The sequence below is a fragment of the Calypte anna genome, chromosome 12, assembly GCF_003957555.1.
Source record: "Calypte anna isolate BGI_N300 chromosome 12, bCalAnn1_v1.p, whole genome shotgun sequence".
Lineage (NCBI taxonomy): Eukaryota > Metazoa > Chordata > Aves > Apodiformes > Trochilidae > Calypte > Calypte anna.
Genome location: NC_044258.1, coordinates 16,308,739 through 16,335,806, shown reverse-complemented (window position 1 = coordinate 16,335,806; position 27,068 = coordinate 16,308,739). Strand labels below are relative to the sequence as shown.

At 40.6% G+C, this 27,068-nt stretch overlaps 1 protein-coding gene across 1 annotated transcript in view; it reads right to left on the bottom strand.

Annotated features, from left to right (window-relative positions):
- Nucleotides 1–7,775: 7,775 nt before the first annotated feature.
- The window catches only part of TAFA1 (TAFA chemokine like family member 1), a 221,437-nt gene continuing 202,144 nt past the window's right edge, over nucleotides 7,776–27,068 (bottom strand). Inside the window, exons 4-5 of the mRNA XM_008499633.2 lie at nucleotides 13,835–13,959; nucleotides 7,776–8,652 (exon numbers count right to left, since the gene is read on the bottom strand). Coding sequence (XP_008497855.2) covers nucleotides 8,635–8,652; nucleotides 13,835–13,959 — 143 coding nt within the window. The 3' untranslated portion in view covers nucleotides 7,776–8,634. The remainder of the gene's footprint in view (nucleotides 8,653–13,834; nucleotides 13,960–27,068) is intronic.

The window sequence follows — 27,068 nt, the reverse complement described above, 5'->3', positions numbered from 1 at the left end:
TTTGGATTTCTTTTCTTAAGGCCAGAAGCCTGATCAATAACCTTCATTTGTAAAACAGGGCCTCACTGCAGGCAAAGTTTTGATTTTGGCTCAAACCCTTGCTATCAAAGAGTTTTGCTGCAGCAGTGACTTGAGCCATGGTGAGGTTTGCCACAAACTGCTCCAATCTGTGACCTGGCCTGGTGGGAATCACTGCTCTGACCTCTGGGCACAAACCTGCCAGGCTCCTTGGGAACAGGAGCTCCGTAAGGGGCTCTGCTGAGTGCCAACATGTGGAGCGGGGATTCAGGGACCTGTACTACCTCCAGGTTGAGGAGCAATCACTGCTGAGGGCTCACTCACCTCCTTTTCCCATCAGGGTGAAGGTTTTCACAGTTACCCTGCAGAGACCTCCTCCCCTTGGAGGCTTCACCATCAGCTTCTACTCCAAGCCCAAGAAATAAGATGGAGTTTTCCCTCTAGGGGAATAGCTCAAAGTGCACCAGGACCCTTCAAGGGACATGGGGAGTTTGAGGGACATCAGCAAAGGCTGCTGAAGGGTGACACTAACAGGAGACAGGCACAGTGATATTCTACCAAGACTCTATGGGCACAGCCTACAGTGGAGCCACAAATGGAAGGAGAGTTTTAAAAGGTAAGAGCACTGGCAACCCCTTTTTAAAAAGGAACAAGCTCAGTTAATGAAAGACCTTTCATTTCCACCCAGTTCCCAGAAAAAAAAAAATCTTAAAAATCAGGTTTTTTTTTTCCACCAGTTGAAAGGCAAATTCAGGGTCATGACATTGAAATCTAAGACTTCCCATAGCTACATGAGTATTTTCCCCTTAAGGAACGTTGGATAGATCTATCTGGATTCAGATTTCTCTAAGTTTCAGCTGTGTTTGCCTCCCAGTAACTTGCTGAAATAGGAGACATTTCTGAATCTTTCTCAAGTTTACACAAAGTATTTTTGGTTTATATTTACAGCAAGGTCAATTTTTTCTCCCTGAATTTTCCTGCATATAATTCATTTGAAAGGGGTGGCTCCTGTGTAATCTTTCATCTTCTAAATGTGTCTTATATCCAGATTATAAATTATGGAATGCAGTGGCCTATAATGTATTCTAACCACAACTTTATGGCAGAACAAATACACTTCTCTAATATGCAAACTGTTAAATGTTTCCTTATCATCCTAAAAATGTGAATTAAATTACAATATGATGAAAAAGTAGCTGTTTGCAGTAATTCCAAATGTGGCAAATCTTCAGTAGTGCATAAAATTATTCAGTGAACTGTGGAAAACATCAGAGCAATTTTAGCCTTAAAGCTTTTCTTCCAACAACCAAAAAAGTGCCAAAAACAAGCAAGCATAGCTAAGCATTTCATCTTGGAAGCAGCTTATTGAATTAATAAGACAAGTCAATTAATGTAATGCTCTGTTGCTTCAGGATAAAACATGAAAAGGAAAAATATGGAGCTGTTTACTGTAGTGAGATCAAGTAACCATGAAGTCTGTAAAGCTTAATTTGCTCATTTCTCTAAATCCTAGGAAAATGATCAGCACAGCCATTGTACACCCTCTCTTTATATGTAAGGCATCTGTGAGGTGTAGATCTTCTGTGGTCTGGTTTTAATATCAATTTGCCTCTGAACTGCATGAACTGGACACTGAATCTCTGATACCCCTCACACTGGTAGCTGCTGGTTTGGGTTTGAAGGGTTCACCTGTGTCTCAGGGATGCTTCTCAGCTTCCACTGAGGTGTGCAGGGCACAGCTTCTGTTTTCCACCCAGTTCAGCCTCTTTATTGCAGAGCAGTGAGAAAAGTGGAGAGCTGCAGGTAGATACTGTCTCTATCTCAGCAGAGCAACCTGTGTTTAAATCGTGGCAAGGTTCTAATAAATTGCAAGTTAATGGTAATCTCTGCTTTCAGGCCAGTTCTTCAGTTTTCATTTAACTTAGTGTTAGGCTTGTATGTGCTCAGAAATCCTGATCCTGGGTGTCTATGGAAAAAAAAACATCTTTCTGAGAAGGATGGAGTCAATTAGTGATGAGCAACTGCTTTTCCCATGTAATAGACCATAGCTTACCAGAAATCCTCATTATACAAACTTTGGGTTTGTCTGGGGAAAAAAATAATCTTGATCAAGAACTTCACCTGTTGTGAACTCCCATTTTTCAGTCCTTCTACCCCAAACACTACCTTTGATTGCAAGAGAATAATTATCTCAGTTTCAATAGGGCTGCTCTGGGTTAATGAGGGACTACAGAAAGAACCAGACTGTTGGTAGGGATGAGAACCTCAAATATTCAGGCACAAAATAGCCTTCCTGTCTCACATCAGCTGGTGAACAACTTTTCCATCCATTCCATTCTCAGAACCCAGCCACTCTGGTCAAATTCTGTTGGGAATGTAAAGGCAGCAGTGGAAAGGGAAACTGAAGACAGCAACACACTGGCCAGGTCTCCACACACTTCATGGGGCATGGGTGGCTTTTGGGGATGCTTTGCAAGCATCAAGGCTTTAAATAGTATTGCTATAGGAGGTGCTTCAAGGTGGGCTGAGAGTAGAATCCCCCAGGTAGGTGTTTTGGAGGATTAAAGGAGGGACATATGGATTGGAAATCAACACCACCGATGTGCTAAACAGTTCTTAAAGTTTTTGGCTGCTCTTTATTTCTCCCCCAGCTTGTGAACAGCACTGGCTGTAAGGAAGCAGAACATCCTGATGTTCCTGGGCAGGGCTCTGAGCAACCTGATCTAGTTGATGTCCCTGCTCATTGCAGAGGGGCTGAAATAGATGACCTTTAAAGGCTCCTTTCAACACCAACCATTCTATAGTTCTATGATTTTTTTTTTTTTTGAAAGAAGGCACAGAAATCATTGTCTTCAGCCTGTAACATTTCCTGATTTTTTTCTCTGTGAGATACTAGAAAGGTATTGGGCACTTGGTCCCATATTTGAAAAACATCTGGACCACTTTATGCAAGACACCCTGTAGGCTTTACAGGTCTTTCAGATTCTAGAAGATTCTTTCAGAAAGAAAACAGAACTGAAAGAGCATTAGGAAAAACAGAGTCCAGAAAAACCCTGACATTCTCTTCTTGGAACCTATATTGTGCATTTAGCAGCAGCTTGGCCTGTTCTTCAATCTCTGTCTCAAGTCCAAGGAAAATCTGATCAAATCCATAGTGATCAATTTTCCTCTTGCAGAGGAATAAATTAATGGCAAGACCTCAAATGTCAGTCTTCTGAGTTCTCTGTTCTGGTCAAGGAATCTGAGACTGTAGGAGAAGCAGAAGAGGCATCTGCTTTATTCATCAGGACACACCTGAAATGGGCCATGAGGTCCATGAGGGCTGGGGATTGCTGGTGTGGGCAGTGCAAATCTGGACCTGCAGCTGCAGTGAAGGTGGGATCTTACCTTCCAAAATCCACAGGAGAAAGAGAGAAGGTCACATAAATGATTGCTGCTGGGGGGAGCAGCTCCCTGAATTGGGTCTTGCCAGCACAGCTGACTTCCTTTAGTCTGTGGAGCAGTGGTGGTGATGAAGGATTAATAGGGATGGATGGAAATAATGAAGTGATGTGAAAGAGAGAGGATGAGATGAAATGAAATAGGAAATAAAGAGGAATGGCAGATGGGAGAAAGAAATTACATAGTCTCCTGAGCAATATTTTAAGTTATGGCTAGTTTGCTTTAAATCTTTGTCTCTAGCTGAATCAAGGACAGTTGTCTGACAAAGAGGGCAGATGAGAAATAATGGGGAGCAGGTCAGGAACCTCATGCTCAACCATGCATATTTTTTCTGGACATACAAATTTGACTGGGTTGCCTCATGGTGAGTCTTGCATGAAAAGATGTTGAGCCCAAGCCTGTCATGTGGGACAGACCTCTGTCCATGTCTGAGCTGCACTCACAGCTTAGGAGTGCTTGTCAGGGAAGAGCAAAAGGTTTTATCAAAACTCTGAAAAGTGCATCCACAGTTGCATGTTTGTCTAAAAATAGACACCCCAGAGCTCAGTTATTCCTCTGGCAGTGGTGCTCACATTTTTCTATTAAAAACAGGTTATTTGTACTTCTTGTTGGGAGGTTCAGGCACTGACCTGTTGGCTACATTTGTTTCTCAGCCCATCAGGGTTCAGCTCAGCCACTTCTGTACCTTTTCTTATCTCTGCACTGATCTGAAAGGCTTGAGGGAGCTTCTGGTCAGGAACCATGAAAACAAACTAGGGGATGACCTAAAATTCAGGTGTCCTCAGTACTATTACTGTGTCTGCTGAAGTTTTTTTTAACATAACTTTGGACAGGTCCCAAACCTTACAAGTCTTGGTTTCCTCCCTGCCAAGCAGAGGATTCAGTTTCTTTTCCTGGGAGCAGCACAGTTTTATAAAGTATAAATAAAAGCTGAGTGTTTTGACTGTGGGAGCATTTCAGAGAAGGAACCAGAAAGATGTGTCAGGCCTCTGATCTGAATTCAAACTGGTGAAGTAGAAAAACCATTGACAGCCTTAAACCAACTGCCCTGCACACACATCTCTTCTGTCTACCTGAAAGATTATTTGTGGAATGTGTTCCTATTCTTCTCTGACAAAAAAATAGAATACCAAGCAAAGCAGCATGACCCATTTCTTTGTCAGGCAAGCTCTGAACCTTGCTTACTGGGATGTGACTGAGGTATTGATAAAAAAGAAGCTTGTTGTAAGCTACAATATTCATCCTGCCAATGAAGAAGAAACAAAAGCTGCTTCACCACTCTGAATGAAGTGGGTGTGCTGTCCAAGCCAAGGTATGTTTATCCCTACAACTTCTTTATCATCTGTAATTATATTTGGACTAAGCAGGGAGACAGAGAAGTGGCAAGTGAAGAGAAAAATAGAAAAATTCAGAAGCAAAACACCACTGGCAATGTCTGCAAACACTTAATGGTCGACCAAAAGGGATGATAAGATCACCCATCAAACTGTGTCCCCTTCAGTCATTTGTTAGGGGCCTTTTCCTGTGAAATTCCAGCTTTGGGTGCATGTCAGACTCTTCATAATTGGTGGTCATGGACTCTCTCCATAGCTCTGTCTTCTCCAACTATAGCATGTAGCATATTCAAAGCAATATCAAGTTATACCACACTGAGCTTTTTATTACCAGAGATTTTTGGACAGAAGCACATAGTCTAGATTTTCTGAATCAATAGGCAGATGGTAGATAGGTTTTTTTCCCATATTTTTTTTCCCCAACATTTTAGATTTACATAACTTGGTTTCACACATCTGAAGAAGAAACACTGACATAAATCTAAGTTTATCTTCGATGCATTTACAAATATTTTTTCTTTTTCCCTGGCATGGCTCTGTCTAGGTCTGGCAGAAAGCAGGAACTTTAGCCTTTTCTTAGTGTAAATACCTTCTAACATTGTGCAGAGAATACCAGGACTTTCACTCTCTCATGAGGATGTGGCACCCATTCACACCACCACCAAACTTTTCTGGGTTTCCAAGATGAAAAAGCAGCTCTGGCACCTTCCTGCTATGCCCCTAAAATCCAGGATCCTTGTGACATCAGGCAGGTTGAATTCTTTTATTATTGTTTTCAGTTGGGTTCACTGAAACAATGAAGGTTGGCTGCATCTGTCTCTTAATTTAACTTCATTTTTTTTTTAATCATTATTTTTTTTGCAAGGGCCTTAATTCCCCTGTAAAACATTTTAATTAAAACAGCAATTTCTCAGCCCTGCACTTCATGAGCAGATTTTGCAGCAGCTTCAAAGAGACGCAGCTGTTTACTGAATTTGGTGTGGTGATATTTGAGGCTGCCTACTGGCAAAGAAAAAAAAAAACCATAAACATCTCTTCGAAACATTCCTGTGGTAATGACAACATTTCCTTCTCATATTTTAGCAAGTCTACTATTTCCCAAACTCAACAGGCATATTTCATAGACACAGGCATGAGCAATGTTACCTGAGCTCTCTCTGGTACCCAGGTGTGGGGTAAAACCCTTCCAGTGGTGACATCTTGGGCTTTGGCAAAGGGTACAAGAAGCCATGGGTTAGGTTACTGTGTGGGGGTCATCTTACAGAATATCAGTAGACTGGGAATAAGGAAACAGAAATTCATTTATTTGGCTTTTGATCAAGTATCTCCTGGTGGCATTTCTGTCTCTTAGTGCATCAAGAGATTGCTCTCGAGGGTCCTGATGTTTTTGAGGTGCTGTTCTAGAAGCCCAAGAAATCTTAAGGATTTTACAGGATTTTCTCCTTGTGATAGATGATCCTGGAGCTGGTCTGATGATCTCATGTTGGAACCACAGCTGTCTGGGTACCCAGGCAGGCAGTGATTCTCTCTGAATTAAGAGGATGGGACCAGGGACATATGGCCATGGCAGATCCCCTTTAAAATACAGACTAGGGTCCAGGTTTCATCTGTGGTTTAGGCAGGGAGCTATGGCCAGAAAATACAGGACCTTTCCAGCTGGGCCACCAATGAGGCTGCTTTCTGGGTGCTAAAACCCACAAGTGGCAGTGAGGTTCATGCTCCTGTTTAGTCTGCCTGTGCACAGAAGAAAACCAAGCTTAAAAGCTTAAAAAAAGCCTTGATGTTTTTCACTTTCCTGTCTTTTAGAAGGGGAAATAATAGAAGTTCTTGGAAACACCATGACCACCTCCACTGTGAGAAGCAGGCAGGTATCATCACTGAAAGCCTCTGTGGAGGATGGTGACATCTCCTGTGGCTGCTTTAACACCCAGTGACAAATTTCTGCCTCTTGGAGCATCAGGGATTGAAGTGGGTGCCCTGAAGGAGAGAAAAACTTAGGGGGGTTTTGACCCACTCTAAGGCAGCATTTCTTCTGCATGGGATTTGATGTGATCAGCCTGATCAGAGGGGTCTTGTGAGGGGCAGGTGAGCAGCCTGGACAGAAAATGGAAATATTCTAGAAATTAATCTGGATGGGATGAAACAAAAACAAATTTGACAGTTCCCTCTTTGATTTGGCAGCATTGGTTGCAGTGAAAGGTGGATTGTGCAGATTTATACATGGCAGCAAGATCATTTCCACACAAATTAACCCCTTGAAATTAACTGGGCTGCTCCCCAAAGTGCCTGGGAATGTGATCCCAGCTTGGACATTTCAGCCCTCAGATCTGATCTCTCTTCAGCAAAGGAAGGGCAAGGCTGCATGGTGACCAGCAGCAGCTACAGAGAGAGATTTCCAACTGCTGGCAGTGAGCACAGCATCTGGGTGGACACATCCCTGCTGGAAAGCATCTCATCTCAGCTAAATCACTTTAATTAGAAACAAATCAAAACTAAACTGGAAAAAAAAAACCCCAAACCTATTCCTGAAATGAAAGCAGACACAATTTGCTAACCAGAAACTCTTGTGCCTTTGCTGTGCCAGGGGATTGCCCATATGGATGCTTTTAGCTGGTGGCCAATGCTCTCTGTGGGACTTAAGGTGGTCTGCAACCAGGGGAGCTTAAATTTGGGGTCTTCTCCCATGTGTCAGCCCAAAGCCAGGCAGTCCCTTGGGTGCAGGTGTGCCTGAGCATTCTGGCTGTCCACAGAGGTGTTCCTTTAACTGGAATGCTTGGTCACCAATTGCAAACCCTGAAAAAACAAACCAAAAAACCAAAACCAACTGTAGGTAAAAGCCCTCGGCATGTTGGTCTGGAAGGAAACAGCTTTGTCACTGTTGCCAAAAGAACCAGTGAGCCACCAACACAAAGCTTGGGAGTTGGTTACTGGGGTTTTACTGGAGTCTCTATGAGCTATACAAAGTCTGAAGACATTGTATGTACAGTACATCTTTAATAAGAAGGGAGCTCACAGTCTACCAAACTCTGCCAAATAAACTTTTAATACATACTGAACTTTACTCAGAAGTTGTCCATCTCTTCTTCACGGAATATCTAAGAGCTCTAAAAATATTTTCTCGGAAGAGGATTAGAATTATCATTGTTACATATCAATCAAGTATGGTTAATGAAGCAAAGCCAGCATGCTAGTATTGCACAAGGGGAAAAGCCTCCAGAACAAAAAAAGTAGAACAACAAACACCCTCAAAATTCCTCCAGAGGGAACAGGAAGCTCTGGACACCATATCCGTAGGATTCCTGAAGCTCTTAGAGACGTCCTTGGAATGCAGCAGGTTTGCTTGGCCTCTTCACTGCCACATTTCTTTCTGAAACAGGTAGGGATCTTCCAGATCATTAAAAATAAACAAACAAAGAAATAATTACACCAGCTGCAGCAAAGTGTGGTACTATTCAATTTCTTGAAGAGTGAGGCTTTTATTTCAAAATATCATATATTTATATATATATTTATATATATATATATATATACTTTAACTGGTATAAAGTAAATTGTAGATCCAAACTTATACTGCTGTTTGTACTTTGCAATTTCAGAAACATTACCAAAGGAACCATTTTCTTCATTTTGATTTTCGGCTGCCAAAAAAAGCAGGGGCATTATTTCCACTGAATTCTTTTTTTCTTTCCCACAGTAAAGCCACTGTTGTTATCTGGTAAACAGTCAAAGTGCAAATAAGAAATCCATTTGGCTTGTAAATGCTGAGATGGTTTTAAACTTTCAATACTTTGTCCTCATAAATCAGCAGGGCTGTCAGTACCTCCATGCAGATGATGCTCTGTTAGGTCCTTGGGTGGATCTGCAGTAAGAAAGTGGTAAATAATCAGTTATATAAAGTAAGTTTTGAGAGGACAAACCCAGGCTGTGTGGCACCTCACTCTGCTCATGCTATAGCTCAGTTTAAATCACAGTATTTGGGGAGAGTTTTGTTTTTTTTTTTCTTTTGGGGCTGCAGGGATTTAAGTGTGGATGAGGCAGACTCTGAGTGTGTGTCCATCACCTGGGCACAGGTCCATCTCCTGCACCACCAGGATATGTGGGGCATGGGCCATGTTCCCCCCATCTTTCCACCCTCCCCTTTTCAGACTGATGCTGACAGCTTCTGCTAGACAAAGGCATGAAGATGAATCCATCTTTAAGGTTCATTTGGACGCCCACCAACTCACCCACCCAAAGCTGGGCAGGATGGGTGTGAGTGGGGATAGAATTGGCTGCATCCACTCACCTGGAGTGAGATAACAGCCTACAACAGACTGTACAGCTGTACACCCATCACTCCTTACAGCTACCACCACCACCACTGTGGGACCACTAATGGCTTGAAGAGGAACCTGCATCACCCAGAAGGTTTTTTTAGGATGCTGAAATAAGACTGACTGCCCAGGAGCAAACCCAACCCTTTTTGAGCTGAAGCTTTTGTTTCTATCTCACTCCCATACACAGAGGAATGGCAGAAGGGGTCCAACCCTTTCCTAGATGACCAGGTAAGCAGTGAAACTCAAATGGACTTGAATATGAGCAGGCTCAGGTATTAAATCAGGGCTACAAAGTGTTAGCTGAGCACTGGGGGATATGATGGATTGCAGCAGTAAGTCTTGTAGCAAGAGATATTTACTATCTTGTGCTCCATTGCTTTGATCTGACCTCTTAATTACAGAGTCTGTTATCACAGAAACAGAGGGGTTTCTTCACTGCTCCAAAGCAAAAAAAGTGATCTAGGAATCATCTGATATATTAAACTAGTTGGACAGCTTTAAAAAAAGACAGAAAGAAAAGCTCTGGTAAATGGTTTCCTTCCCCCACTTAGCATTTTCCACTCTCCTGCTTTGCCACTGACAAGTGACTCTGTTGGGTTTTCTCTCTTGGGGGTGAATCCATCACTTTCTCACTTGTACACTGCCTCCAGAATTTGTGTTGTTGGTGTAGGAGCAGGGAATGACAAGGGACCACAGTGCCCCAGAGCCATGGGCTCCTCAGGTGCTGTTTGCTGCAGCATGAGATGAGCAGTGGCAGCTGAGAAATGTGACACTCAGGTCCCCTGGGGCCCCCTAAAATGACATTTCTCTGATGGCAAAATATATAGAGAACCAAGTGTTACGCTGGAAAACAGGGGTGAGTGGTAAATGATGCAGGGGGAAGGCTGGGAAGCTGGGGAGATGCTCCCTCCTGAACTGCTCTCCCAGTCCCCAAGTGCTCAGTTTCTGTCTTCCACAATATCAATAGAAAATCAACTTTCAGAAGTATTCAGAGGGTGAGTAGGTGCAGGGCAGGTGGTGTTAGTGTGGATTATACAGTGTGGATGTGAGCTCAGGCAAGAGTCCATGGGAAGAGCTCAGTTCTCCCCAGAGTCCCTGCAAAGCTCTGCACAGGGACATGTGTAGGCACCAACTCAAGAAGCTGAACATGAGCCAGCAGTGTGCCCAGGTGGCCAAGAAGGCCAATGGCATCCTGGCCTGGATCAGGAACAGTGTGGCCAGCAGGTCCAGGGAAGTGATTCTGCCCCTGTACTCAGCCCTGGTGAGGCCACAGCTTGAGTCCTGTGTCCAGTTCTGGGCCCCTCAGTTTAGGAAGGAGATTGAGGTCCTGGAGCAGGTCCAAAGGAGGGCAACCAGGCTGGTGAAGGGACTCGAGCACAGATCCTGTGAGGAGAGGCTGAGGGAGCTGGGGGTGTTCAGCCTGGAGAAGAGGAGGCTCAGGGGAGACCTCATCACTCTCTCCAACTCCCTGAAAGGAGGCTGGAGCCACGGGGGGGGGTTGGGCTCTTTTGCCAGACGACTTTCAACAAGAGGGCACGGTCTTAAGTTGTGCCAGGAGAGGTTTAGGTTGGACATTAGAAAGAATTTCTTTACAGAGAGGGTGATCAGGCATTGGAATGGGCTGCCCAGGGAAGTAGTGGATTCTTCGTGTCTGGAGATATTTAAAAAGAGACTGGATGTGGCACTCAGTGCCATGGGCTGGGAACCACAACAGTGGTTCAAGGGTTGGACTTGATGATCTCTGAGGTCCCTTCCAACCCAGCCAATTCTATGATTCTATGACTCCCTGGTTCAGATGGGAAGTAAAAAAAAAAACCCAGCATGGATGAAGAGCCACTTTTTCCTGGTTTTTGCAGGCATTTATGTGCCCTTGCAGGCACCACCTCCCAGCATCCAGACAGATCCTGTGCTCTTGCATTTCTCCTGATGCCAGCTGCTCGGCTGAAATGTAGTGATGTGATCTCCAGCCAAGTCCTAGAACAGCTCCAAGAGCCTCATGTTTGTAAGGAAATCACTGAAATTTAGGTGCTTTTAGAAGAAAAAGAAAAAAAGGAGTGAAGAAGCAGCTTAAAGAAGCTTTGAAACTGCTCCAAAAATGGAATTAGGAAAATATTTCTTTCCATTGCTTCCATTTCTTTCCATTCTTTCCATTGTCACCTGCTCTGACCATCAGGAGAAAACAAATTGATTTACAGAGGCTGTGAGCTTTTTATCTTTGGCTTTAACAACTCAATTAGTGAGGTGTGCTGAAGGACTGAGCATGGGAGTAAATGCAGAGAAAGGAAGGAATGAAAGATGTGCTGGCAAAACCTGCACTGGGGCTGTTGTGCACCTCCTTCTGACACCAAAAAGTATTCATCACATCTGAGAACCAACCACGAATTACAAATATTGTGTATATACATGAAATCATATATAGATAGATAGATAGATAGATACACATGCACATGTGCTTAGCTGTGATTTACTGCGAGCCTTGAAGAATGAACTTAAAGGTATTTTGACCCCACACATAAGTTATAAATGCAAATTTTTCCTTGTCAGGACAGCAGCTGCCTGACATAAATATATTTAGTGTAAGGAAAAGCCTTCATTAAAACAGTTTGCAGCCTATGGTGACTTGCTGTGGCTTTTTTTGGCTAATCACCACAGATCTATCTAGGACGTTGGCTGATTTGTCTTGTTTCTTCTGCTTTCTGAGCTTCCTTAACTACATAAATTAGACACACATGGCCCAATCTTGCAGCCTGGGCTGGGGTCAGTACAGATTACAGTGTAATCTCTTTCTCTGATGCCATCTGAAATGACAAAACAAACAAAAAAAAATGCCCATTTCAGGATCTGATTGCTTCTATTGTTTTCTATTTCTTTTGCTAGGCTTGGCACAGCAGTAGGGATTCAAGCAAAGTTTCAGGGATTCTGAAGTAGAATTTTTTTGCTCCAAAACTGCAAGAGACAGTTGCTAAGCACATCATGTCACATTGCCTTTGTCAATTGGGTTCTGTAATGGTATTTTTAAAGCAACAAAGTAAAATTCTCCTGGAAGCAGCACCACAAGGTAGTCCCCTCACAAGCTAATTAAAATAACTCCTGTGGGTAAATGAAGAAATTTATTTTTTTTTTTTTATTTTCAGCTATGAGCACTCACTCTGTAAGTATTTAATTTAAGTGAAATACAATAATGCATACCAAATAGATTGGCCCATACATCTGCATATTAATGAAGCTAACTTTCTAGCAGTCACTTCTAGATGTAAGCTATTGCCTGAAAGTAGTTTATATGCTGAGGGTTTGGGGGAGTTAAGAGCAGAACAATTTGACAGGAAAAGGCAAATGCAGTGCCTAAATTATATAATTTGCAGGCAGGCTGCAGAAGTACTAAATCCTTGTAAATTAGCAAAAGTATAGCATTCTTTTTTTTTTTTTTTTTTGGGTTGCTTATTACTTTAACATTTCTTGCTTTCATTGTAAAATGGAAAAACTTTGCTTCACTCAGAAGGACAAGTAGCAGCTTTAATTTGATTTACACTCCAAGAAAAATTTGTGCCAAGGAATCACTGTTCATTCCATGCTTTCTCCTTTGCACTGGGAGATGGCAAAGGGATAAAGTGCATTCTGTTTTTAGGGGCATCTTACTGCTTTCTGTAAAGAAATCCTCCTGTGTGTACATTATGTACCCTGGAAATTTAATGTGGATTATTGGCCATGCCAGAAGGCAGCATTCAAGAAAGTGGAGTTGCAATGCATATCATCATCCTGGGGTCAGTCATATGGAGGGAAAAAAACCATAAATTCAGAAGGCATGGGGATCAGTTGGGGTAAAATCCTTCAACAAAAGGCCTAGAAGATATGAACAATTACTATAGATGAGTAGTGGAAAAAGGAAGAAGGAAGTCATAGCTCAAAGCTTCACATTCATGTGAATTAGTAGCTGGAAAAGTATATGTAGAACTTCTTAATAAACAGGGGAAAATGTCTTAAAAATTTGACTTTTCTTTTTTTTTATTTTTTTTTTTTTAGCAGGTTTCAAAAGTTATTTTCCACTTCACTGAAAAACAAAATGTATCCATTTATAAAAATATTTTGACTTGACAACCATGTAATTTTCTTGGGAAAAAATTCAGTAATTCAGTCAGGGTATGAAAATAATTTAATTAAAATTGTTAAGTACAGGTGTAGATGACAGTTTTAAAGAAAGTGGTAGTGAAACAATTGCACAAAGCAAAAAAGAAAAATGAGAATCTATTTTTAGTAAAATAAATTAAAAAAATCATTGTTCTCTTTGCAGCTGTATCTCTGCATTTTCCTAGCAAGAAATGGTGAAAGCTGTCACCTGTTTTCCTGTGTTACCTAAAGCTTCAGCATCTCAAGAGCAGGACTCTAAAGGTCCCTTCCATCCAATGTTCTTCCCTTCAGCTGTCAGAAGGGGACTCAGTGATTGAAATTGCTTTTTTTTTTAATTGTTTTTTTTCTGAGGTGACAATATCAGTGAGAAAGTGACCTGGTGATGCAGCTGCTCCTGGTTCTGAAGCCTGGACCCAGCCAGAATCCATGCAAATTGTCACTGAATTCTGGCCAGAAGCTCTGGGGCACTGAGAAGGTGAGCAGTGATCTTTAAGACTTTTGCAGCAATTATGGTGATGGAAAAGATTTTTTTTTTTATCAATTCTTAGTGATTCTGTTTCCAATTAAATCCTCCTAGGTATAGACAGAAAGAGGACTTACTCTGGTGGTCTTGATTTTATTGCCAGTTGCACACATCCATCCAGAATTATCAGGCAAAGTCTTACATTCCTCTCCTTCTAGGCAGGGCTCCATCTCACACCACCATTTCCCAATCACTATTGAAGCTAAAAGAGAAAAGATGATTTTCACAACCATGTTACAGTGAAAAAAATAATCCAATCATATCTCAAGGCTCCGAAGCTGCATTTAAGAGGATGAGAGGCCCTTCTAAACCTTTCAATTGAAATTTAGTTGCAAGGATTTTATACTTCATGGCTTGTTTTTCATCCTCTAGGACTTGGCACTGCTTGTCATGGCCACCTTATACACAAGATGGGGTCACCTGTCACGCTGGGGCTGTAGGGACCATGGTGAAGGCATCGATGCTTCTTCAGACCCTCCACCACAGGACCATCCATCAGATTTATGCCAGGTCTTTAGGACTTGTACTCCAGAATAAATGATGCCTGCTTTGCTCTGCAATACCCACAGCTGGCTTTTTCTTCCACAAAGCTATGGAGAATTCTTTGAGCCCACGTAACCTTTAATTTTCACAGTATCCCATGGCAAGGAGCATCCCAACTTGAAATAGAAGGTAAGATAACATGATTATGAATTTTATAGAAACCACGTTATCTCTAGCAGTAACTTCTACTTTCCAAATATTTAACCACATAAATAATGGTGGTGTTTGGATCTTGTTATTTGAATTTAATTGGCATGGATGTTTACAGTCTTGACTGTACCTTAATGAAGTTACTTGCTTGGGAATTGATATCTGTCTATAACCTTAACTGTATCTTAATGACATTTTTTGTCTGGGGATTTTGATAAACTTTAACTAACCTTGCAAACTGTCACTAGTTAGTACATGAGTAGCTCTGTCTGTGATTTGTTTTTCCTGGGCAAGAATTAAATTCATGGCTGCCCTCCTGAAGCCTGACTGGCCAAGCTTCTCACACACATGGCTCCAAGAGAGATGCTTAACCCTTTTTTTATTTCCCCATGGACCTGCTTCAAGCCCACAAAATACCTTTGAAGCACCAGACTACTTTGTATGAAACCATCCAGCTCTGAAAAACTGCATTGAATTAAGGACATTTCAGAGTTAATAATTAAATTCTTGATTTTTTAAAAAATTCTGCTAAAAAAATACTAAGGAAATATTGAAAGATCTATTTGCAGCTGCTACTAATGTCCATCCTCTTAATCCAGATACACAGATGAAGCTACAAGTCCCTTTTTCTCTCTCATTTTTAACATACACCAAACCCACAGATACTCCTAGACCAAAGAGTGTGTATCCCTGCTCTCATTCTTCAGAAGGAGGTTCTGCCTGGCACCCAGAACAAGAGCCTGGAGAAGAAAAAGACTCAAGAAGGCACAAAAGAGGGACCCCAGCCCTTTCATGAGAGATCCTGGGGTGAGTGGAGGTTCCTTGTTTTGGGATGGGTGGGGTCAGCACCCCCTAACCATGGCTTCAAAGTTCTGCATCAATCATCAGCATTATCTCCACAGAGCTGTACCCTTCATTTTATCTTCCCAGAGCTGCTGTTACCCCCCTGAGCAGCTGACTTTATTGCTCCAGTCCTAATTTACTAGGAATGCTTTCCCTTTTGATCTCGTTTCAGAAAGAAAAACTAACTTTTCCTAGGACTGTTCCAATTCAGTGTTTTGTTTTCCCTCGTGGGCCATGAGAAATGAACCAGTTCTAGCAGGGCCCAGACTCAGACACCTCATTCCCTCTCCTTAGTGCTCCCCTGCTTTGCTACTCAAGATTTTTTGGCTGCAGAGTAACACAGAGCACAGGGAAGGATGCAGGTATGGAGGTGTGTTAGACTTGAAATGCAAATTTACAAATGGGAGACTTATGTACTCATGCACTAAGCCAAATATCATTTGGTTTAGGGATGAATTTGACAGAGCAAAATTATTTAGATCAGTTAAATGATCACAAAAAATATGTCATGGGCCCAGAAAGAAAGCTGGGTTTTATGTAAAGCTGGTAGTAAACTCTGAGAAATAAAAATGGTAAATATAGAGTAGGAAATTCTGTAATGAAGGTCAAGTATACATTGATTACATTTCACTTATATTTCCTTTAAAGGACACTTAAGACATCCTTTGGAAAGGTGAGAACCTTGTTTCTAGGATGAGGGGACAAATCAGGCCCATATGGCCAAAGTATCTGGTGTGCATCCAAATATAGCCCATCTTAGTGTAAATAAACAAGAATGAGAAGTAACATTTTGGGGCCAACTAATTAAGTCTAAAGGGAAGCTACTGCAATTCAAGACTCCAGGTGAGCATCTCTGAAGCAGGACTTCACCCAGGATGTGGTTATGCCTGCATCCTTGCTGAATTACTGGACCAACAGGGATATGGTTTTTAACTTCTGAGTTTGAAAAGCAACTTTGGTCTGGAAGAAGAGTTAAGTTACAACAAGGAAGCTAAGCTTAGAAAATGGGACTGTTCAGTTAGAAGGCACCTGTGTTGGTTTTCCCATTTCTTCTCATAGCTACACCTCATTTTTATCATGTAATATATAATTTCTCCAGATGTACAAGACAAAAAAAAACCTCTTTACACCTGCACTTGCAAGGCAGCTCGGTGATGCCATTCACACATGATTTTCAGGAGGATATCATTAATGGTGCTAACAGTGGGAAAAAAGAAATCTCTCTCTTTACCATGCATGAAAAGGCACATGAGGGCTGAATCTGTGCTTTAATAATAGATTGGACAGTGGAAAAACTGACACCCCCCCCCTATATCCTGCTAAATACTGGCTTTCACAGAAATCACTAGAAGAGGGCATCCTTAGAACATGTGAGGAGAATCCTGTGCTATGGAATCAAAAGTGATATTCACAATTATTTACTCGTAGCAGTGCCATAGCATTAAATAGCTGTGGAGAAGGACCCTGTGGTGCTTAGTACAAAAAAGACCCCACAAAACTGAATGCCCTGCCCTAGGGAATTTATAGTGTAAAATAGAGACATGAAATGAATGCAGGCTGAGAGGCAGCGTGGAGATGCAGTGCTGTTCATAGAAATTAAAATGATCTAAATACTTCTTGATGCTGTTAAATACAGCCTAAGTATTCAGTTATTGACCTTGAAAAACAATCAAATGCAAAGTCAGAGCTGAAACCCAGGATCAACTGATTAATGTAACAGTGTGCAGGTTTTAGTATAAATACTAAATACATATAGATGTAATATTATATATTATACAGTGTTCAGTGTTATTTATATAACAGTGTGCAGGTTTTAGTATAAATACTAAATATATATATATTATACATACACTAAATACATAAATAATACACTATATTGTACACTTAATACATATATAATACATACCATTACATACTATATACATTATATATTATAGCTATATTTGTTTGGTGTATATCTGCATCTATATATGTAAATATATATATAAATGTATATATATATATATAAATTTGTGATCAAAGCAAAGGTACAATCACAAGGTAGCCCACCAAAGGGTCCATCACTGAGAACCCTCTCCTGTCCCTACTCAGCAGAGCTGGTCTGGAGACCAGGCTCTTTTTTATAAAGGGGAAACTAAAGGCAATTTTAGATGAAAAGCTCCTCTCTCTCATAGATAAGTAGGCAGAATCCTTTGTAAGTCTGAAGCTCTACAGAGCTCCCTGGGGTCCAGTCCTCAGCACCACGCTGTGGCAGAGGCAACCAGGGCCCAATGAAAATTATTTCCTTTGAGTCTTGTGTTTATAGGTCTTCTCCTCTATTAAGAGCCTTTTAATGTTTAGGACCAGGTGTCCTTCTTGGGCATTTCTGATCCTTTGAGGTCTGCTTGATTTGAAAGTTTTACACCTCCAGCTCTCCTTCAAAGGGGCAGGAAAAAGTCTTGAAATGAATCACGGTTTGTGGCGTTTGAGATTTGGCACACCTGGATAAGGAGGGGGGGGAACAAAGCTTCCCTGAGGAATGCAATTCAGCTTCTCTGGATTTAGGCTGAGCTGCTCTGAGATGTGCTGGAATGATTGGGTGAGAGAGAGAACTCTCCAAGTTAAGATGCTTTCCCTTGGGGTGCTTTGCATTCAAGATCTCCCAGTGTCCTGGTTTGGGCCAGGATAAAGGTGATTTTCTGTCTTGTACTTTTGCTTTTAGCTGAGTCTCTTGTAAGTAGTTGCACTTGCTGAAATTAACAGCAAGTTTCTCAGACAGTGTCTGTTTCTAGGATTGATAACACTCGATGTTTATAGTTACTGCTGGAGACTGGTGTGCAGAGCCAAGGACACTGCTCAGCTCTGAGGAAAAACTTTTACCCTCCAGAAGGAATAAAGAGGTCACACCTGCAGCCCTCCTTTGGGGAGGAACAGACAAGATAGATGCCAGAATTGACCAAACAGAGGATTCCATCCCATACACCTCATACTCAGTATAAATTTGAGGCATCACGAGGGCCAAGCCATGATTTCCTGCTTCCCTTCCTTCCCCCAGCATCCTGGAAGGATTCCTCTGCCTGTGCTCCTGATCCGTGCCAGCCCATATCTGTGTGTTCCTGCCTCCAGCTCCCAACTGCTGCCAACTCCAGGATTCCAGCCTGGACTTTCCCAGGGCTGCCCTGCAGCCTCGGTGGTGACATGAGAGTTATTGGGGGGAAGGGGGGAGGAATGTGGTTTCCATTTTCCTGTATATTTGTATATATTTAGTAATTTTTCCTATTTATCATTACTGTTTCATTAAAGTTGTGTAGTTTAGTTTCCAACCCATAAGTCTCTCTCTCCCATATTCTCTCTCCTTTCTTTATCAAGGAGGAGAGAGAGATTAACAGAGAGTGTCTGTTATTCGGTTTAATTGCCAGGCCAGTGTTAAACCGTGACACCCAGTTCCTGGGGAACCCAAACTTCTCAGTGACCCAAACTATTAATTCTGGCTGAGAATTCCAGGCTCCTGGTAGTCACCAGGCATCACAGGCTGTGGGTGCTCCCATCATGCTGAATCAGATGCCTGGAATGGTTTGGAGGGGTTTTGATTGTGTTCATGAAGCTTGGAGTTTTTTCATGCAATGCAAGGTTGATCTGACTGAGCCAGAAACCTCAGCCATGGGGAAAGAAAAAGGAGATGAGAGAAAAGAAGCTCGACTGCTCCTGCTTTGTTTGTGTTTGGAGTTTTTTGTTCCCCAAGCTCCTGAAAATGTAAATACTGGATTGCTTATATACAAGTTCTTTTCAAGAAAATGCCTCTTTTATAAGGATATTAAACTCTAAGCATGTAGCTAACAGAGCTGGAGAGAAGGTAACTTCCTTCAAAAAATTACTGAGATATTTTTGGAGTCCAGTTCACACTGGAATTTTATATTTTTTACCTTTTGTAGAAGGCTATAGAAAATTTTAGATCAAAATATTTAACTTTTGATGTATTTAGTCTGCAGGAGTTAACAGACAAAAAGGAATTTGGTTGAAATGGCATTTTCTAATCATGTGTACCAAACAGAGAAATAAACTGCAGAGAAGAGATCAGATTGAAGACAGGGAAAGAGAATGGCTTATGCTTGTTACTGTTTACACAATTCTATAGCATTAAAATTAATTTGTTCCCAACCATAATGCCCTAGGTGGCTGCAGGGAATGAGCAGCTTAGACTGGATTCAGTGGCTTTCACATTTAAAGTTCATGAGCACCTTTGTAGGTTGCACAGGGGTAGTGATTGGGGTTTTTTGAATCATTTCTGTGCATCATCTGCAGCACAAAGTTTTGCTGCAGAAAAAGAGCTGGCTGGGGACATTTTCCCCTTGAATTTTGGGAACAAATTACTCTATTACAAGATGGCAGTAAAAATGCACCGAAGCTCTTTAAATATTTACCAAAACTGAGATCAAACCAACTAAACACTAACCACTGCATTGCCTTCCTCTTGAAACAAATAGTATTAGAAAATAAAATGAACACCCAATCCATTTGATGACAACTTCTTCACTTTCTGAAACTCCAAAACTTGTTGAATTTCACATTTCTCAAAGGCATTAAAGGCATTAAACCACTAACAAACCAACTAAACACTAACTACTGCATCGCCTTCCTCTTGAAACAAATAGTATTAGAAAATAAAATGAATACCCAATCCATTTGATGACAACTTCTTTACTTTCTGAAACTCCAAAACTTGTTGAATTTCACATTTCTCAAAGGCATTAAACTGCAGCTACTCAGTCATTCAAACTCACTGCCCCCTAAGGAACAGGACCCAGGCAGAAGGTGGTCTGGGAGAAAACGTCCACACAAAACCTGTAGGCCCTTGTTTGTGTCATGTTTGCTACTCCAATGTGTGTAAAAAAACATGGAAAGACTTTTTTTTGTTGTTGTTGTAGATAGAATGCCCTTTAAACTTTTCTGCATTTGTATTTAGGAAACCACTTTAGCAATATGACAAGCTATATATGACAGTAAATATAAAGACATTTTATTTAGTGATGTAAAAATATGACAATCCTCCCAGAGTCATATATAACTTTAATTCATGTTTATGGAAGACCCTGAAATATGAAAACAGAGCAAAGTACCATCATGCATTTTGCAACAGTTTAGAGGGAACGTGCTGTGTATTAAAATGTTCCAAGATTGCTGCTTCATTTGCCATTACAAAGCCACAGCAGCTCTCTTTTTGCCTGTGATAAAGTGTACATGTTTTGTTCATATAGAAATAGAATACAAAGGAGCAGAGATAGGAGATTTTGCTTCCTCCTGATCATATGGTATCATCTCACACCAAGGAATAAGAAGCAGAGCTCACTTTCAAAATCAGTAGGACACTGGCTGCAGGATGGGAAGGTTTGCACTGTAGGTATAGAGCATTCCATTTCGAGGTAGTTCTCACCAGAGAAGATTGATATAAATAAAATTTAAATAGAGAGCACATTTTACACACACCAGCAGTCTTTGTCAGCTTAATGAAAAGATATCAATTTTATTTTATTCAATAAATTGTGAGTCATTTTTTAAATGGATTAAAGTTCAAACTCATCAGTCTCCACTTGAACTGATGGAGACTTTGGCAGTGGGCAGAGTACAGACGTAGGTAAAATCTTTCAGGTTGTTTTGTTATTTATTTTTTTTTTTAAAGAACCCTGATATAAACTAGAATAGGGAAATATGTAACCCTGTCCTCACCTATTCCTGTAAAATAAAATCTCAGAGAATTGAATGTGATGTGTAGTTTCTTTCACTTTATTGGGATGTCATGAGGTGAGGAATGAATTATGGGGGTTGGAGCAGTTTCTGGAATGATGAGAAAACCAGAATGAAAGAACATGTCATTTGAAGGGTTCTGTTTTTCCTAAACAGGCTGAGATCCCATTTTCTCTGGGAGTTGTAAAGTTGTTTGATAAGTTAAAGAATACAAATCCAAACCAAAAGATTTCAGGCTGAATAATGCTGTCTAGGAGAAATCCTAGATTCTTCCCACAGGGAGCCTATCAAACTGGATGCTTTAATTCAATCTTACTCAATTTTAGAAGTATCAGTCTAGTGCTCACACAGTGTAATACTTTGCAGACTTTGATAACAGAGCTCTCATAACTCTGGGAAAACTGACATCTCTCCAGTCTAAAATACAAGCAGAGAGCAATCAGGCTGACAAGTAATGTCTCATATCTCCTAATTGCCTCAGACCCAGTCTTGCTGAGTTAATTTAATGTTTTTTAATTGCAATAAACATTAAAAAGAGATCATATTTTTTTTTCTTTTTTTTTTTCTTTCTTTTTTTTTTTTTTACAACTTTCTGATCTTTGCAACATTCTCCAGGTTTTTGAACAACTTTGCATTAATCACTGGCAGAAACTGTAGAAAGAACTGCAAGTTTTTATGGGGTTTTTTTGCACCCAGAATTTTTGACTTTTAATTGCAATCCATTCAGCAGCCAGAGTAGGGTATTTTAAAGAGTGCAATATGTCTGAGCAACCTTGTGGGCAGCACGAAGATGTACCCATAAAATATGAAAGGGCAGATTAGAAACAAAAAGAACCCACAAGGAATTTCCATTTTAAGATCTGCATAAACCAGCAAAAAGGGTGCTAATTCAACAGCAGGAGAATACTCACTATTGAAAACTCATTTTTTAACACCTGACATAGTTAGGTAAATGGGAATAAATGACATACCCATGTTGTCTACTTCCCTATCAGAGGTGGTGCTGGGAATCAGAAACTCCTGAAGCTTGTTAAATCCCAGCTCTGCTTCTTCCTCTATTGCTTTGGGTAAATCATCTTCTTGCCACACCTGTTTTCCATTTATAATTTTATTTACTGTGAAGGGTGAGTTATTTTTGCCTTCTTTCCTCATATGTTCCCCCCTGACCTGCTAAGCTTCAACTCAGTATTTCACCAATTTGGGACTGGTCTTTTTTCTGTGTTTTTACAACTCAAAGAATAGAGTCCTGGCCTGAGAGAGGATTTCTTAGCTCCTACAGTAATACAGAATTATATGAAGTCTGTCAGCTGGCAGGACTTTCACCTGAATAGAAGTGGTCTCTTAAAGATCAAATTTCACCCAAAATAGCTTAGATATTTGCAAAGGAGTTGCTGGCCCTCAATGCAGCTCAGCCCAGGACATTCATGCAGTGCAGCTTTGATATTTGATCATGTTCCCTCTCACAGGAAATAAATGTTGCTTAATCTGGCTGAGAGGCATCCAAAACTACAGTTGGAGCCCAGTTTCTCATGGCTGGCACCTTCATGGCCATGAATGTGAATCTTCATTTCCATGAGCACATTAAAAATGACAGTACCCAAGTCCTCTGAGTACTTATAAAGTATGTACAGCTGTTCAGAGCCAAAAAAAAAAAAATCTGTTTTGTGAGCTAAAAACACAGAAAAAAATCCACACTTTAAGGAGAACACCGGAATTTGCATAAGGATCTTCAGAGTCAGGCAGATCACAGAATCACAGAATCCTAGGGGTTGGAAGGGACCTCGAAAGATCATCTAGTCCAACCCCCCCTGCCAGAGCAGGGCCACCTAGAGTACATCACATAGGAACGTGTCCAGATGGGATCTCTGTGATCTCAGCAGTATTGAGTATAGGCTGATGAAAAGCAATCAAAATTTTCCTTGGGCCTTCTAGTTCAACCTGTGAGATCTTTTCAAGGTGTTAGATTTGAAGGTAAACCCAAGATGGAGCTGCCAGGGCTGTAGAACTCCTTCCCAGAGCTGCCAGCAGGTCCAAGGACAAGTTGTTCTCTCAACACCCGTTCAGCTCCCATTTGCTAATACTCGACTCAAAAGGCATTTTGGTTTTTATAAATATTCCACATTTCACTGAGCTCAGACAGAACCAATGCTGGAAATTTTTTCTCTGACAGTTATGGATCATAGTTGATTTTATAACTCAACCTTCACTGCATTATCTATCTGGAAATCTGATTTTTTACCATGAAAGACAGAGCAAGCCTCAACCAAAGAGGTTTGTGCTGATCTCTGTGGCAGAGAGAAGGAACACAGAATGATAAAATAAACCATGGATGATAAACTTATCCCCCCAGAAGTGCATAGTGTATTCTGTGACTGTTCAGAGTGCCAGGGCATGACCTTAGAGTTTTTTCCCTGGAAATTCTCCAATTTATGCCCAGCAACATGCATCTATGGTGAATGCTGAGCCACACATCTTTATTTATAATTTTATTTAATTAGATATATATTTAATTAGATATATATATTTAATTATATATAATTTTATATGCTATAAAATATATATATTATATATTAATATAATGAATACTAATGACACCAATGAAAACATGGAATGTTCCCATGCAGGGAGCTGAAATGAATGCAGGGGACTGAAGATCCCTTCCCAAACTGTATGGGGAAAATCCATCTCTGGTAGGTTAGGGAGCCTCATTGCTGCTCTTTATTATTGAAGTTTGGAACTGAAGCCATCCCTTACTGCAGAACAAAGCTGAGAGCAGGTTGATAAAATATTTGTGCAGTGTAGCAGTGGTAGCTACACCCTATTTGAACTGCCTCGAGATAGCCTGGTGAAAGCTTAATCTTATTGTTATATATTTAATGAAATGCCAATGAACTGTGGCATAATTAAACATTTTTGGAAAGGCAACAGGAAGCTGCTTATAAATATTCACACACATTCTTCAGACCAGGGGTGAGGATGGGTGCACCAACAAAGCAGAAAAATACTTCTGTGCAACGTTATTTTTTCATTAATAATAATAATTCATGAATAAATTCAATGAATGAGTTGAAAGGCAGAGAGAGAAGAGTCAGGTTGTGAGGTGAGGATGAGGGAGGTGTCCAGAGGGTTGTGGGTGGACTTGAAATGTTTTTATATGGTGGCTAAAGAGACCCTAAGTAATATATATATATAAATACATATATATATATATATTTGTGTATATGATGAGCTGCTCTGGTCCTGATGTTGCTGTGGAGATGTTTGCTCACACAACCAGTATTTCTAGGAAGTGACTGTGTTGAACCAAAGATCTAAGTGCTATGACTTGCCCCTTCTGATGCTGGAACTGAGCACCCAAAGAAACCCCTTATTGCCTGCTCCTACATTAGAAACCAATGATCCCTGTTGAGGATCTCATCCAGCTGCTACTGAAAAAACAGAGATAAAAAAAAAAAATCTTAGTTTTTGCAGCCATTGGACCAGATCTGGTGTCTGGAAAAGTTGCTTTTTGCTCCAAATGTGAATCCCCCAGCTGCAGGATGCTGGGCTTAGCCAGGTGGAAGGGAAAAGCTGCGAGATGGGCTCTGAAGGGTGAAAGTTGATTAGGAAATTTTGACTGAATGAGTTGCCAGAAACACAGCTTAGCAGCAGAGCACTCTGTGAAAGAACACCAAAAATGAATAAATTATGGAAGTGTAATGCAGTTATAAGGCATAACAAAGCATGCATAAAATATTGGGGAGTTATCAGTTATGAAATTAAGATCTGGTGTGTTGCTTGGGTATAAACTGTGCAGTATTTGTCTCTTGTTGCCAGTCCACAGACAAGATTCCTGTAAACAAATAAATTAGGAAAATTCTTCCATTGAATGTTTATGAATTAAGCCCCATAAAATGATTATGTGTTGCTGGTTAATGAAATCACCTTCTTTTAAGCTCTGTATCTATTTTTCTGGGGAAAATTATTATTTTTCTCTAAGGTGAAAGCTATAACATTATCACTGTTTTTATTTCTGTGGAAAATAAAGTTTTCTGTGCTTTAAAGGCCTAAAGCTGAATGTCTAAGTTTAGACAGTACATAAATATGTGGCTGGGGTTCCAAGTGTCTCTGTAATAGTGAGGTGGGCACCTCCTGCTGAACAAAGTGTGAGGGGACAGGAGAAGTGGCAAAAGAACTGAGACCACAAAGGTCAGTCAGAGGGGGATGTTTCTCCTAAAATCTGGATAACCAGGAATTTTTGGAAAAAGAGACTGCTAAGAGGTGTAAAGCACATGAAGATGCTGCAAAGTAGGGTCATGTGCCTTAAGGTAAAGATGATTGAATTTGAAATGATAAATTAAGGGAGGTCTTAGTGCCCTAATGATGGTACCATGAGCTCCCCTATTTATCTGCAATTTACACATGGTGGTCCCAAAAGGCAGAGCTTGCAGATTTCTTTAAGAGGTTTATTTTGGTTAACTCACAGTTCTCTCTGCAGTGAAGAGACAAAAAGGTCTCCAAATTCTCTTCCACGAAGTGGGGATTGCTGTGGTATAAACAATACACTTATGGCCCACTTCCATTTCCACAGCTCAGCTCTCAGAATTGATTTTGGGAAGGCAGAGTTTAAAAATCTGTGTGGAGGAAGAAATTCTTTTTCAGAGGTTATGTTAAATGAGCCAACTGCCACTCCTCAAGGTAATTGCTGATTTATTAAACGTGTTGTATTCATTCAAATCTCTTTGTTCTGTGATGTAAGACGAGTCTAATTTTGTTTTAAAGATTAAAGGAATGTTTGTGGGTTTGGGGTTTTTTTTTTTGTAAACGAATCCCTAGCTGCTATCACAAATTACATCATGCATAATCTTGACAGGATAGGTTTGGAGATATTTCAGCACAACAATGCCAGCACAATCGGACCCAAAACTGCAAGACTCAACAAAAATGTATGAATTGAACACATGATGCTTTGTATCTTGCATTGTAGCTTAATTACTGCTTCAATATACATGGAAAAAGAGAAGTAACTCAATTATAAAAGCTTACAAGGCAAGACTTAAAATCCCTGAAATTCATGAGTGGATATTAAAATGACCTTAAGTGACAAGCTTTTCTTTGAAATTGTTTTCCTTCAGTGCTCATTATACTTATTTACTCTGAAACAATTTACAGAGCTGAGAAGTCTGTTAATGGGCACTTGAAATTTCATGGCCATGAATTTCATGGCTATTGGCACAGCTCATGTCTTTTTGCCTCCATTCAATTTAACTCTGGGTTGTATTATTTCAAAAGATGAAAATTTGCTACCATTAGCAGTGGGGGTTTTTTGGTTTTTCTGTTTCTTTTTGGTTTTTGGGGGGGGCAGTTGAGGGTTTTGGGTTTTTTGGTTTGTTTTGTTTTGTTTTTATCTTGCAAGAATCCCTGCATTGCATTTCTAGGTAAGTCCTTGTTACCAATAATTTCTGTGATGACCTTACTCTGTTGTCCTTAGAGTGACTAATCCTGAATTTACACAAGGATCATTATTTCCTATGTTTGTAATGCACAATATCAGCTCTTGAAAAGATAACCAGATGAAAGGAGCTGTGAGTCTTGGATTCCAGATACTCTAGGAGCCCCATGTAAACTCTGGTCAGATGATTCTTATCTATCAAACTGTAAGCTCTGTTCTCATCACTACAAAGAGGAGTTTAACATTTTATTTTTCACAAACATCTGTCCTTGTTCTACTTGATCTCATTAGTGCTCATACAAAATGAATGCAAATGGAGCCTGAGCATGCCCAGCACACATTTTTTTTTTTACAAATCTGAGCATAAATCAAAGTAAAAGGCTTTGTAGAAGATGTTCAGCTCTGCCAGATGCAAAACGTATGCAAGTCCTTCGAAGATGAAGAGCTAAACAAAGATCCTGAGAATTGCTACAGGTACTGGCAAACTGGACAAGAAGATGGTTCAGGTGAAAATTTATAATCCTCTTTGCTCAGCTTTTTAAAGCACTTCACGACAGAACAAGGTTGAGAAATCTGGGGTTTCTTTCTGAACACACAAGTAGATCAAACAGGCAAGAGAATTT